Raw genomic sequence first — 12,872 nt, 5'->3', positions numbered from 1 at the left:
TTTAGAGTATAGTGGATGTTTCACCTTCCAGCATGAAGGCTTTGTCAAACACCGACGTTACACGAAGCAGGCAGACTTATATGTTATAAATGAGCCAGGTACGTGCCTTTTGCCACTAACCGTGCAGATGTTCCAGCAGTTATGGATGCTTGTTGTGGGTTTGGTGCTTGTGTGCAGTGCTCATCACTGGGCCAGCTGAAGATGAATTTACCAATGGGATGTTTTTGGAAATCACTGCAATGGGACATGACTGTTTTATACAAATACTCCGATCCAGTGGTGTAGCTTCAGGACCCACTTTCAGCACATCCTCCTGAATAAATAAACAAACAAAAATGACAAAAGCAACAACAAATGAAAAAACAAAACGTTATGCAGTTTCAGCATATTTACAATAATAAAATACAGCATTTCCTCTCCTGCTCTTTTGTTAATCATGAGGCCGACTTTTACTCACCCATAAACACATGTATTTAACCTGTTATCCGCCAGCTTAGGGTTAGGGTTAGGTACAGCAATTATTCATATACAAATCTGTATTAAGGAGAGTTTACAGCATATATACCACTGTGACACCTCATTTGAAAGCCAAGACCTTCTAGTTTCTAAAACTATGTGTAAGGTGTGAGTGAAACTTACATGACATCGTAACCCTAACCATAACTTCCTAATCGGGGGGGTGGCAAGTACCAGGTTAATGCTCATTATGAGCAACTGTATTCCAGTAAAGTTACTATTTACAAAAGGGGCGGCACGGTGGCGCAGCGGTCATCGCTCACGCTTCAAAGCAAGACTACCCTAATTTTTTCCAAAGTACTACCCTCATTTTTTGAAAAGGAAAAGTGAGAAACGTAGAGAGCAGTTACACAGTTCACAATACCTTTGAGATCGGGAGAACAATATGTAGAAAAAAATAAGAAAATAAGAAATGAAGATACAATTCTTCTCAGAGAAATGGCTCACGGCGCCCAATTAACTCCTAATAAAATTGATGAAGTGTTTAAAGTCTGGGAAGTGAAAGGTATAAAACATATGCTAAAACGGCATGATGCAGATGGAATCAATAGTTTTGAAAGCATAACAAGAAAATATTTTCTACCGAGTCAGCGTTTCTACCAGTACCTCCAAATAAGGAGTTATTTAAATAAGTTAAAGTTAAAAGAAATTCATCCCCTCATTCAATACATAATAAATGCAGATAAAAACGTTAAATCACAGGAAGACAGTCCTGGGTTCAATTCCCACCTGTGTGAAGTTTGCTTGTTCTCCCCGTGTCTGCCAAGGTTTCCGCCGAGTACTCTGGTTTCCCCTACCACTAAACACATGTGCAATAGGTTCCCCCCTGGGGCCAGGACTCCCCTGAGAGAGAGATCCTTAATCTCAGTGGGACCTTTCTGGTTAAAAAAGGTCAAATAAATACATTTCATTTGAGGGTATTGAGAATACAGTTACTGTCATTAACTAAAAAGTAAAACACATTGCAGTACTCAATCATTACATTTCTGTTTCATATTCATAACAATAAGAAAAAAACAGACAATCAAAACAGCCGGGGGAAAGTTTAGCTCTATGTCGTTCTGGGCTTTTTTGCATTCTAGTGGTAAATAAACAGGCGTGTAACATGTGTAGCTGCATGTTTTTAATCATGTGTCGTTTGCATGTTTATAATGTAAATATAAACTATTCAGAAAGTATTCAGAATACAGCACTCTGACTGGACAAAGGAACGGAGTATTCAGTATTCTGTAACTAAATACAATTTCAGTGTACTCTCCCCAACACCGGCCATAAAACACATTAAAGGGACTAAACGGAGTTTAAAAAAATAAAAATTATGCATTGTCCTCCCCCTACATGTTCCAGCCATGTCCTAATGTATAGAATGAGCCCAGACCTGTTCACCACAACTGCCTCTAAAATCCTGCACCGTCACTCAAAAAGTTGTTATTTCGGGTCCGAATTGCCGTCTTGCACGAGCTTAATATAGAAGCTGCAGTTACACGTATGACCTGAGGTGGCAGTAGTGAGTACAACAAGTCCTGTGACCCCACTGAAAGTTTGGAGCCGAGCCACCAACTGACAAATGTCATTTCACAGATGAGATAGGCCTTTACAATGGAGAAATTCACCTTCTTACATCAGCTCTGAAGAAAGGGAATGTGCAATCGAAGTGCAATCGCAATGTGCAATATGCTCCCATCTCATCGCACAAAAATGGAACGTACTGTATATAGTGATTGAGAATGATTGCATATAAGAAAGAAAAGTTTGTTTGCGAGACTTTTTAGAGTCTACTTTATGTCACAACAAAACACAGTCATTCTCGATTCCTTGTTCTATGTCAGTTCCTTCAATTAACCGCATGTGTGTTTTGGAGTACATTGTGTAGACGGGACGGGGGGGGGGGGTACCTTGATGAAATTAGACACCGCACTAATGATGGAAAGATGCCACATATAAATCCGGGTAGGCGGAGAGCTAAAGAACAGTCATTATAGGTGAGAGTGCTCCGTCAGACGTGGGAAGAAAAGCAGAGCCGCGCGCACAGCCAGCCTTATAGATCGCCTTGACTGTGCGCGCGGAGTGGCTGAGACCTGTCTTATCTCCTCACCTCATAATGCGCAGGCGTGATCCTATCTGAGCCCCGCAAAAAGCTCTCTCCGCCGTTTCTCAAGAAGTAGACGCTGTGGCGCGCGCGGCTACTCAAGATTTCTCTCCCCCCCCTCACGTCTCTCAGCCGCATTGCCCCGTCATCCGCGGAACCGTGAGCATTTTTTTTTATCAGAGGATCTCGTTTCAACCTGTGGATATAGTGTCGAGCGCGTCCCCCCCCCACCCCCCCACAACCCCCCCCCTCCCCTGCGTCCTCCACCGGTCAGTGCGTTTTTTTGTACGTGGGACACCTAGCAGTCGCCGCTTCTTCGCGCGTATCTCCGTCTTTTTTTTTTTTTTTTTACCCCTCGCGTTTTCCTGAGCCAAGCGAGCAGGTGTTCAGTTTATGAATGGCCCTGACATGGAGGAAGTACCGTTTCAGAAAGTCAAAACGAGGCGGAAGAGAAGTCACTGTCCGCCGGGTGTACCCCTGACCACCATCGCGTGCGAGGACGAGTTCGACTGCAAGGAACTCGAGTCGCTCTTCCAAAACTACAACCTGAAGCTGGAGCAGACGTCCACGCTGAAAGCCCTCGCCGTCCTCATCTTCATGTCCTCCACCCTGGCCGTGGTGGAGTTGCTGTCCGGACCCGCGCTCACCATCTCCAAGGGGTCCCATCCGGTGCACTGCATCATCTTCGCGTCCCTGTTCGTCGTAACTAACGTCAAGTACCTGCAAGTGACCCAGCTCCAGCAGATCGTCAACCTGACGCTGCTGTTCGGCTTCACCTTCTCCTTCCTGTGCTGCCCCTTCTCGCTGGGGCTCATGGGAGTCGAACCACCGACCTCCCCGGAGCAGGGCGTGTGGCAGCTCATCCTGGTCACGTTCGTCGCCTATGCCCTGCTCCCCGTGCGGACGCTGCTGGCGATTCTGTTTGGAGTTATGGTGTCCGTGTCGCATGTCATCGTCACCGCCACTTCGGTCACGGTCAAAACGCAGAAACTATGGAGGACAGTAAGTGCGCACTTCAGCATGCATTTGTGTGTTTCAGAGATATAGGGAAAGTCCTCGGACTCATGCGACCCGTATAGCACAATTTCCTGGTGTTGTGACTTAACCAGGCCATCAAATTGAGGACTTGGGACTCGACTTGGGACTCAACTTGGGACTCGACTTGGACCCGTGAGTGACTTAAATTGTGACTTGACTTGAGGTTAAGGATAGAGGACTCAGTCTTGGATTCGGACTTGATTTAGCTCTAAAGTCCTTGGCACTGGACCCTCTGAATATCTGCTTAAAAACAAGCTTATAATGGGCTACAAGTTCAAAGCCATCAGAGTTACAAGAGTCCATTGAGTGGAATCAGACACTGCTTGGAATGGTAAAAAACTCTTCTTGAATGGGATAACTTGTGATGGATAGGTGATAGGTGACTTATATTGGCTTGAACATGCAAACTCATAAATGGAGGTCTAGGACTCAGACTTGACTCAAACTAGTCGTATCTCAAAGAATGAGGACTTGCACTTGACAAAATTGTGACTCGACTGGTAGGTTTACTTTACGACATTTTGGAGAAATGGCATTTGACCTTATTCGGAGACGGATCTTGGCACTGCTTTTGTGTCAGAATGGTATCAGGTTTAGTCTGTCTGTGCCTTTATAAACAAGGTCGCATTTGGGTGAGTGACTGGGACGTATCCGGGGTACTTAGTGGAACTTAGTTTTACTGACTTATTCAGTCATGTGCTTTGACCTGTAAGGCTATTAATGTCAAAATCTTGAAATATTTTAGTAACTTACTATGGACAATTTGTTGCCTGGCTATTATGAGCAGCCACTAGCCATATATTATAGCCATATATTGTTTTTGTAATATAATAGTTGTTGCTAACAGCCTCACAGCAGCAGAAGTATTTGTGACAGTTGAGTTATATTACTACAATCTCGTCAATCTATAAAACAAGAAAAACACTGTAGCAAGTAACAGTTGCAGAAGTATTTCCAACTGCAGTTGCTGGGGGATGTCAGGGGAGGTAGCAAAGTAAAGGTAGCTATATTTAAAAAAAGCAAAGTGCCAAAGAAAGTTGGTCATGTTTTATTGAGCATCGTGAGAAGGAAGCTCCAGTGAGAACAGTCTTGTATTAAGACTCTTCAGTTCAGCACTAAGGACAGCTCCGGGGGTTACACTTGATGGGATTTGCGCCAGCTTTGATCCCAATTTTTTTCTATGTGTAATTCAGCCATGACCCGCTTTTTGCTTCATAAAACAGTCTGACTTTGGGCTAGACTCCGAATGTTAAGTTGTGGATTGACTGCAGGGGAGACAGTTTTTTGCTGCAAGAACTGGAATAAATGTAAGCGATGTGGCAGTGGGGAAGAAAATGTTTGCCTCTCAAAAGACTGAAATAAGTAGAAAAGTATCCACTTTCAAATGCACCAAAGTAAAAAAAAAATCAAGTATTTCTTGCAGTTTTTTAAAACTACGGAAGGGATTAAAAGTGCATTGATTTCTGAAAAAATGAGCTGTTATCATCTAACTAGGTCAAACAGACGGCTTAAGGTGCCGCTGGTATTTTCTGACAATTATTCTGAAGATTCTGATAAGAACTACTTAACTGCTGCTTTTTGATTCACCCACTGCGTGTCAGTGAAATCATTATGTGCATTTAAATTTAACTTTCAAACACTTTGACATTTATTTCAGTGAAATATGTAGTAGTCAAGTAGAAAGTACTAAAACTTGCTCTGAAATGTAGTGAAGTAAATGTAAAAAAGTATTCATTACAAGATTTAGTGAAAGGTGCTGTGCCTTTTTTATTAGTTACTGTGACAGTGACCCTGAGGGTTGTGAAACATCATTAAAAGGTCCTCCCTCTGAATAGTTGGGATGTTAGACATTAGATATGTGTTAGGACTGAGACAACTAACAGTTTGAACTTTCGCTCCCTCTTTCATTGTAAACCACAACAACAACAACAACAATCGGGTACAAGGCCTTCACATAAAGAAAAAGTACCAACAAATGTGGTGTAAGCCTTGTAAACTGAATAATAAATGTATTTAAAAACAAATTATGAATGAATGAAGTTCAAACACAAGTCTAAAAAAGAATTACACCAATTATGAAGCAATAAATCAGGATAAACCGGGTCTGAATCAAGGCAAGTTTATTTGACTACAATTCATACACAAGGTAATTCAAAGTGATTCACCGTTACTGTTACTCTTGGGGCTCATCCAAGACTACTTCAGTAAAACCAAACCAGAATTAAGGCAGTTTGCAAAAATTGGAGTGGCCAAAGTGAAGCGGTCACAAGTTTGGTGGGTTTTCATATTCTTCTACTGAAATAGGCAATGGGTTTAAGGCCCAGTGACACAATGACAGTAGAGACAGTGTTTGAGGTTCAAACCTACTTCCTGACATTTAGACACACTGCACCACTAGGACAAACATTAAAAAAATAAAAAATCTGTATCTGTAGGTATGTGGCACAGTCCCAGAGGATTGGAAGGAATGAGGAACCTGAGTGACACGCTGCTAGGACTAAAAGTAGGCCAAGTAACCACACATTTACCTCTGTGTAAGAAAGAGCCGTGCAGTGGGTGTCTGGGAGCACATATTGGCCCCCGTGTTTGTCCGCACTTCTATATCTCGCAGACATGTCAGGTGCGAGGAAAGATGATCTATCACATCATTGGAAAACCCCAGGGGTAATGGAACATTTCTGCCCGACATGAAAGATTGTGCATTCCTCCAAAGCCGGAATTGCGATTTGATCAACTCGCCGTGCCCCCCAGACGATGTGACTGTGTTTGCCTGCGCACAGATTGTTTTTTCCTCGTGTGCTACGCAATGAGATACCGGCATAACCCATAGCCATGTGAAGGACAGCGGCGTTAGCCCAGAGATAGCTAATCCATTAAGCTTAGAGATGAGCTGAGTGGCATGACACTATGTTCGGGTGTGCATCCAGTCGCCCGCAGAGGTCCCAGGTACTCGGGCTGCGCCAGCTCAATATAGTATCTCATTACTATAACAACATGGAGACAGGGGTATGGCAAAACTACTATTAGGTCATGACAGAGCATCCATTCTCTATTAGGTGACTAAATTATCGTGGGAATTATAGGGCTACAAGTTCAATTGTTGCTATCTCAAGGCAATTTGACTGTTACACCACTTTAAAGGCCCTGCCCTATGCCAGAGTTTTTTTTTTAAAGTGGGAAGAAATCGATTTTGTCCTTCGTTAAACTATAAGAGCAGACATTTGTGATAAAAGACCTTGGGGTGCTGCAGTGCATCTTTTTTAAAAGACCTTTATATTGATTGTGAAGGAGCAGGATAGTTGTTGATGTTGTTTACATTACTGTGACAGAATGGGGATGTTACAAATGCATTAGGAAAATTAGAAAAGAGAGAGAAAGAGAGACCACAATGTAATATTTACAAGGTCCCGCTTTCACTGTTTGTGAACCACAAAATGAGACCCAGGGCTTTTATTGTGTTAGTATCTATTTTAATTAAAAATAAAAACATAACTCAGGACTGTGGCCGAGTGGCTCGCACTCATATCACAGCAAACAATTCCCAGTTTATTCCCCAAACTGTGTGGATCTTTTCTGTGTTGAGTTTGTTCTCGCTCTGTCTGGGTGTGTTTCCTTCAGATGCTCCGATTTACCCCATCAATAAAACAAACAAACAAACAAAAAAACAAACAAACAAACAAACAGAACAACGACAAGTGAAAACATGGCGGCTAAATCTCCATCTAGACTCTTGATCAAATAGACCGATCTGGAGATGGATGCTACACAGCAGATGGGTAAATGTGGAATGCAGCAAATGGAGAGGACATATTTCCTCAACGGACAATAAAGATTACCTCAACCTCAACACTAATGAATCAATAAAAGGAACATAAAAAGGGACAAGGAATGCGCTATGTGAAAACCACACATCACTACAACCAGTGATTACCAACACTGAGCTCCATCAACATATAATTACCATTATGCCAACAACCTCAAAAGTGTGCTCATTTGTAAATGGATTCAATATAAATGCAATCAATTCCATTCCAGCTGAGAGGAATAGTAATACAATATTCTCCATAAAATGGACCTGCCAGTCTCAGTAATGCATTTAGTGCTGCCCATGATCCATTAGCTAAAGTCGAAATAAGAGAGAGGTGTTTTTTCGATGATGTGGAGAGTCTTGTTAACAGTAACCTCACCACCAGCAACCTACAGTGCAGCCGCCTCGACAACATTTGTCATTCTTTCAGCAGCTTTGACAGGACGTCTTTAAAACCAGTGGGAAGACAGTGAACTATTGATTCAATTGAAGCGCCCAGTGTATTAGGTTTCGTGAACCAGACTACATGTCAGTGATGGTTCATTGTTCATTGACATTTGTGTAATTGTTCTTAGAACATAGCCAGACATTAAACATGCAAAGAAAAAAATATCAACAAACCTGAATCTGATCAATTAGAAAGTGAGACAATAGACATGGGGGGTCATTAAGTCATTTATCAAGACAGATGCTAAATAGCGAGTGTAAGCTGGGAAATATCATATAGCTTATTGTGGGCATGATGCTCCTAATCTGAAATTGTGTGTATTACAGGCCCATATTTGAAATGTAAATGAGAAAATGCTGTGTGACAACATCACCTCTTAAGTGACACCTGTTTTCCAATTGTTCAGTCTTGTAATTGAATACTTAAGTTTTTTTAAATTATTATTCAATATCAAATTCTTGACCTGATTTCTATTAAGTTATTATTTAAGTATTTTTATTGATAACTACTTTATTCAATGACAAAGATAAAATATCTGAAACTTTCATTGAATACGTCGCATTATCCACATTATTTAATCACTGGACTTTCTTGGTTGCTCGCTGAAGCGCCAACAGATATGCCACCAGGCTGCATGATATACTGCGTAGTCTTCAGTATGTGGCTCCAGCCTTGGTCCAGTAGACACATTCTTTGCCTTTTCAGTGACTACAAGGTTGAAAGCCGAGTGATGGATGAACCTGGGGCACAGAATTGCAACAGTTTAAATGTTACTGATCCAAAAATAGCAAAATACTTACTCACTCTATACTCCAAAACTCAAGCCTGAACTTGTCCGCTGATAATAGACTGGTACATAGCAAGAGAAGTCAGACAGGACTAAGTACATGTTAAATTTAGATAACTTTATTTTCATGAATTATGTTAAAAATGCAGGATGGAGTGTACTGCTTCCTTATTGCTTGGAAACATTACAGTGTTCTTCAAGTTACAACATACAAAAAAAAAGATACTGTCAAGTTCTTTCAAATGCATAGGCTATTATAACAACAGGGGTGTCAGTGGCAGAGTTTCACATTATATTTATTCTTCAAAGTAAAGCTGCACAATAGTTTCTAGCAATATTATTCCGTCATGTATTTTAATTGAGCTTCTTCAGCCCTAGTTGTCTCCCCCACAGAATTCCTGTTTTGGCGGTCATTGATTTGTTGATTTGATAGTATTATAAGGGAAGTTTGGGAGATTTTGGTCAATTTTATGTGGGACGGTCAATAATGGGCCGTTTTTAAGATGACCGTAGGGTTAAGAATGGACTGAGGGAGCGAGGCTGCCCCCCTAGCATTAAGCGCAGGCTAGCCGAAGCTTGCTAGCAGGGTGAACATTTAGATAAAAATAGTTAAAGGATAAAATTAGGACAATGTTGCGCATGTTAAGACAAACACCAGGAGGTAACAATAACAAGCCTGTGTTCAATACTGACTTAGTTCATGGGAGCCAGGGACTACCGGAGCCAGCTGCCATTTCCTTATGGTTACAGGAAGAAGTTGTGCCACAATGAGTCCATTCTTAATTTTACAGTCTATGTATGCGACCAAACCAAACTTACTCATACCACCTGTGGTTCATCCAGAAAAAACATCCACCATAGGCAGCATGATGCTAACTTCCTAGGGTGTCGACTGTTTCCTGACATATTTTTATACCTATGGACAGCCGTGTCCCATTGAAATAGACATATATTTAAACAGTCCATGGCAGAAAACAAGAAACAGCTGGATAATCACTTACAACATATTTAAAACCTTTACCCAGGATGCAAATACTTCACCGGAGGAGCCTTCTGTGTTTATAACCGTGTTGTGTTTAGCCTTGAAGCTAAAGGCTAATGCTAATTAGAAGCTAGCAAAAGGTAAAATAGCGTCACCATCTGAAACGATTTTTATGATTTAAATCAATTTAAATCTTTGCTTAAGACACACTTTTATGCAAAAGCTTTTAACACTGTCTAGCACATATCTGGCCAAATCTAAGCTGTTAGTGCTTTGCTGTTTTGTATATTGTGTTTTGTTTTTTATTATTATATTTTTATTTGTTTCTGTACTGTAGGCCTTTTGTGAAGCACTTTGGTCAACAGCAGTTGTTTTAAATGTGCTATATAAATAAATTTGATTTGATTTGATTTGATTTATGAAACACGCTCAACTTGATGTTTCAAGTTTATTAGTCGATTTTTTTTTGGTCAAAAAGTAGTTTCTTTATCCTACACTTGCTAACAGGAAGTTAGCCAAAAAGATTCCTTACACAGAGCCTATTAGCTAATAATGCTGCAGAGTACATATCTCTGTATCGGGACAAAGAAAGGCTACCACATAACTAATAAAGAGGCTTATTGATCACATTTTCAAAACACTGAACTACATTCAAGTGTCTAATTAAATGACAGTGGGCTAAATGCGTACTTTTACTAGCAAGTCGTGACCAAGACTTTATCATTATACGTTTACAGTACTCCAGATGATTCTGTTATTGTAAGAAATGTTTTCTCTATATTTCGGCAGCTGGTCGCCAACACAGTGCTGTTCACCAGTGTCAACCTGTCAGGGCTGTTTGTGCGCGTCCTGACCGAGCGCGCCCAGAGGAAGGCCTTCCTGCAGGCTCGCAACTGCATTGAGGAGAGGCTGCGCATGGAGGACGAGAACGAGAAACAGGTGAAGTAGAGTGGCAAAATTAGACTTCACTGCTTTGCCATGACTCATCCCTGCACTTTATGTATTTCTGTCCCACGTCACACCTTTTGGTCCCGCACCTTCCCCAGCACTTTGTCTCAATAGCTTTTACTCTTTTTTTTTTCATCAACAAAAACAACAAAGATGGATTAGCCAATCAAAGAATAGCATAGCACCATCTGTAGCCAAACCAACGAGGCGGATTAACAAATAAATAATGTTCTGAATGGAGAATCCTCTGTGATATTTAACCAGAGGTGAGAGAAGTTATAAAGTTGGCTCTGAATGATCAACTGTTATGTAAATGAGCGATGACAAATGAACAACAGTGATTGGACAGACGTGTTGAGCTGAGAGTTTCAGATGCTCCTGTAATGATACAAACAATAACCCCCTGTCTAAGATTCAACAAAGGATACATATAACACTTCATACATGGCTCTTCTACTATATTCTCAAAATTCATAATGACATTTATGAATGAATGTCCAGATTTTGGGGAAAAGGAGGAAGAAGTGTTGTCGAAATCTCAGATAACGAACTCCCTAGTCTTTTGATACTCTTCCATGAAGTTGCAAAACTCTTTTGGCCAAAAATAGACTTGAATTTCTAGATATTTTTCAATGGAGGAGAGTGTATTTATTTGATCATTATCTCATATTAAGAGTCCGTTTTGTAAAAAGGGAATCTCCAGAAGCGTGAAGCTTATAGATATAGATATGGATCCAAATACTCTTTTCCTTGCCACATTGGTTGCAGGTGTTTATTTATATATATATATATATATATTTTTTTTTTTAACATATTTGCATCAGACGTACAGTAACATTTTTAGACTGGCACAAGTAGCTTTTGACAATGTTTTAGCTTTCTACCACTCTTCCAGTTAGATTAAAAAATCCACTCTCCGTGCCTCCAGCTGTTTTGCAGATGTGTCTTATGATCACTTTTCAATGCAATGAAAAAAAAAAAAGGGAGAAGGGAGAACTCACTTATCTTTTTTATTTGTCATGCTGCTTTATTCGCACACACAGGAGCGCCTGCTAATGAGCCTGTTGCCCAGAAACGTAGCTATGGAGATGAAAGAGGATTTCCTGAAGCCCCCAGAAAGGATCTTTCACAAAATCTACATCCAGCGCCACGACAATGTCAGGTAACATCACACACGCGCACACACAGCTGTGGCTCCAAACCTGCCAATCCATTTGCAACTGTATGCGCTGCTCGTGGGCGAATCTACTGTGGGAAGTAGAATGAGCCTTGTCTTAATGCATTATGGCCCAGGCAGGAGAGAAACGAAATCGTGCCCTAAAGCTCTCGAGACGAAGCACTGCAGCATCTGAATCAAAAGAGTCCTGAGACATGAACAACCCTTAACCTACATTCAATTCATACATTCACTTTTTATTTTTTGTTTTGTTTTACATTTTATTAACAGTTTAACCTGGATGTGTTTGATTGCTAAAAGAAGCAACAGAGGTCTATACAAAACTCCATTATACCTCGTCTAACCTCTTCATCAGTATATTCCCTTCAAACAGTCTGCAACTCTTTCCTCACTCCCTGTGCCCTTTCCTTTAACCCTCTTTTCAGTACGTCTCGAGTATTTGGCTAAACCTCGTCTCCCTCTCACCTCTGAATGCTCGCTCGTACGCTCCTTGCCTTTGGAGAGATCGAGGAGGACTGTTTGCTTAGCCGCAGGATTAAGTTGCTGCTGGGGATTAAATGCAATGGAGACTACATTAGGATTACGTAACAGTCAAGAGTGACGGTTATATATGGACACAACTTCGCCAAAGGTGTAGCAAATACTGCAGCTGAAATCTAGTTTTTAAAGTGGTTTAGGAAATGCGGTTCTATAAATAGAAGCCGTAGAAGTAAAACCTTTGGAGAGTAAAATAATGTACAGTAATTTAGGTTGAAGTATAATTAGAAAGTCATTTACTGCAGTACGAAGAGTAGTGCTGGGCTGGGTTTGCTGAACATGCGTGCAGTGGGATTTTGCGCTATGTAATATTGAAATATGAGGCACAGTTTAGCTGTAGTGTCTTTTATGTCTATTCAGCTACAATCCATTTGCATATAATGGCGCTTAATTGGAAAAAAAATGTGCAAACTGTGACTAATCGCACTGGGCTTTTGCATTCCAATATTAGATCATAATTCACTGCTTACACTCACACAAGAACATTTACAGTTACATCTCAGCAAATCTGGGAAAGTCTCTTTTGCCTCCTTGAGCACCAC

At 40.9% G+C, this 12,872-nt stretch overlaps 1 protein-coding gene across 1 annotated transcript in view; it reads left to right on the top strand.

The window, feature by feature from the left end:
• Window positions 1-2,877: 2,877 nt before the first annotated feature.
• LOC306972492 (adenylate cyclase type 1-like) overlaps window positions 2,878-12,872 on the top strand; it is a 39,999-nt gene continuing 30,004 nt past the window's right edge. Inside the window, exons 1-3 of the mRNA XM_079569138.1 lie at window positions 2,878-3,607; window positions 10,458-10,607; window positions 11,660-11,778. Of these exons, the coding sequence (XP_079425264.1) occupies window positions 2,999-3,607; window positions 10,458-10,607; window positions 11,660-11,778 (878 nt within the window). The 5' untranslated portion in view covers window positions 2,878-2,998. The remainder of the gene's footprint in view (window positions 3,608-10,457; window positions 10,608-11,659; window positions 11,779-12,872) is intronic.

This window comes from Gobius niger (assembly GCF_951799975.1).
Source record: "Gobius niger genome assembly, chromosome: 13".
NCBI lineage: Eukaryota > Metazoa > Chordata > Actinopteri > Gobiiformes > Gobiidae > Gobius > Gobius niger.
Note: the sequence above shows the minus strand (reverse complement) of the source record. Positions and strands in the feature narration are given on the sequence as shown.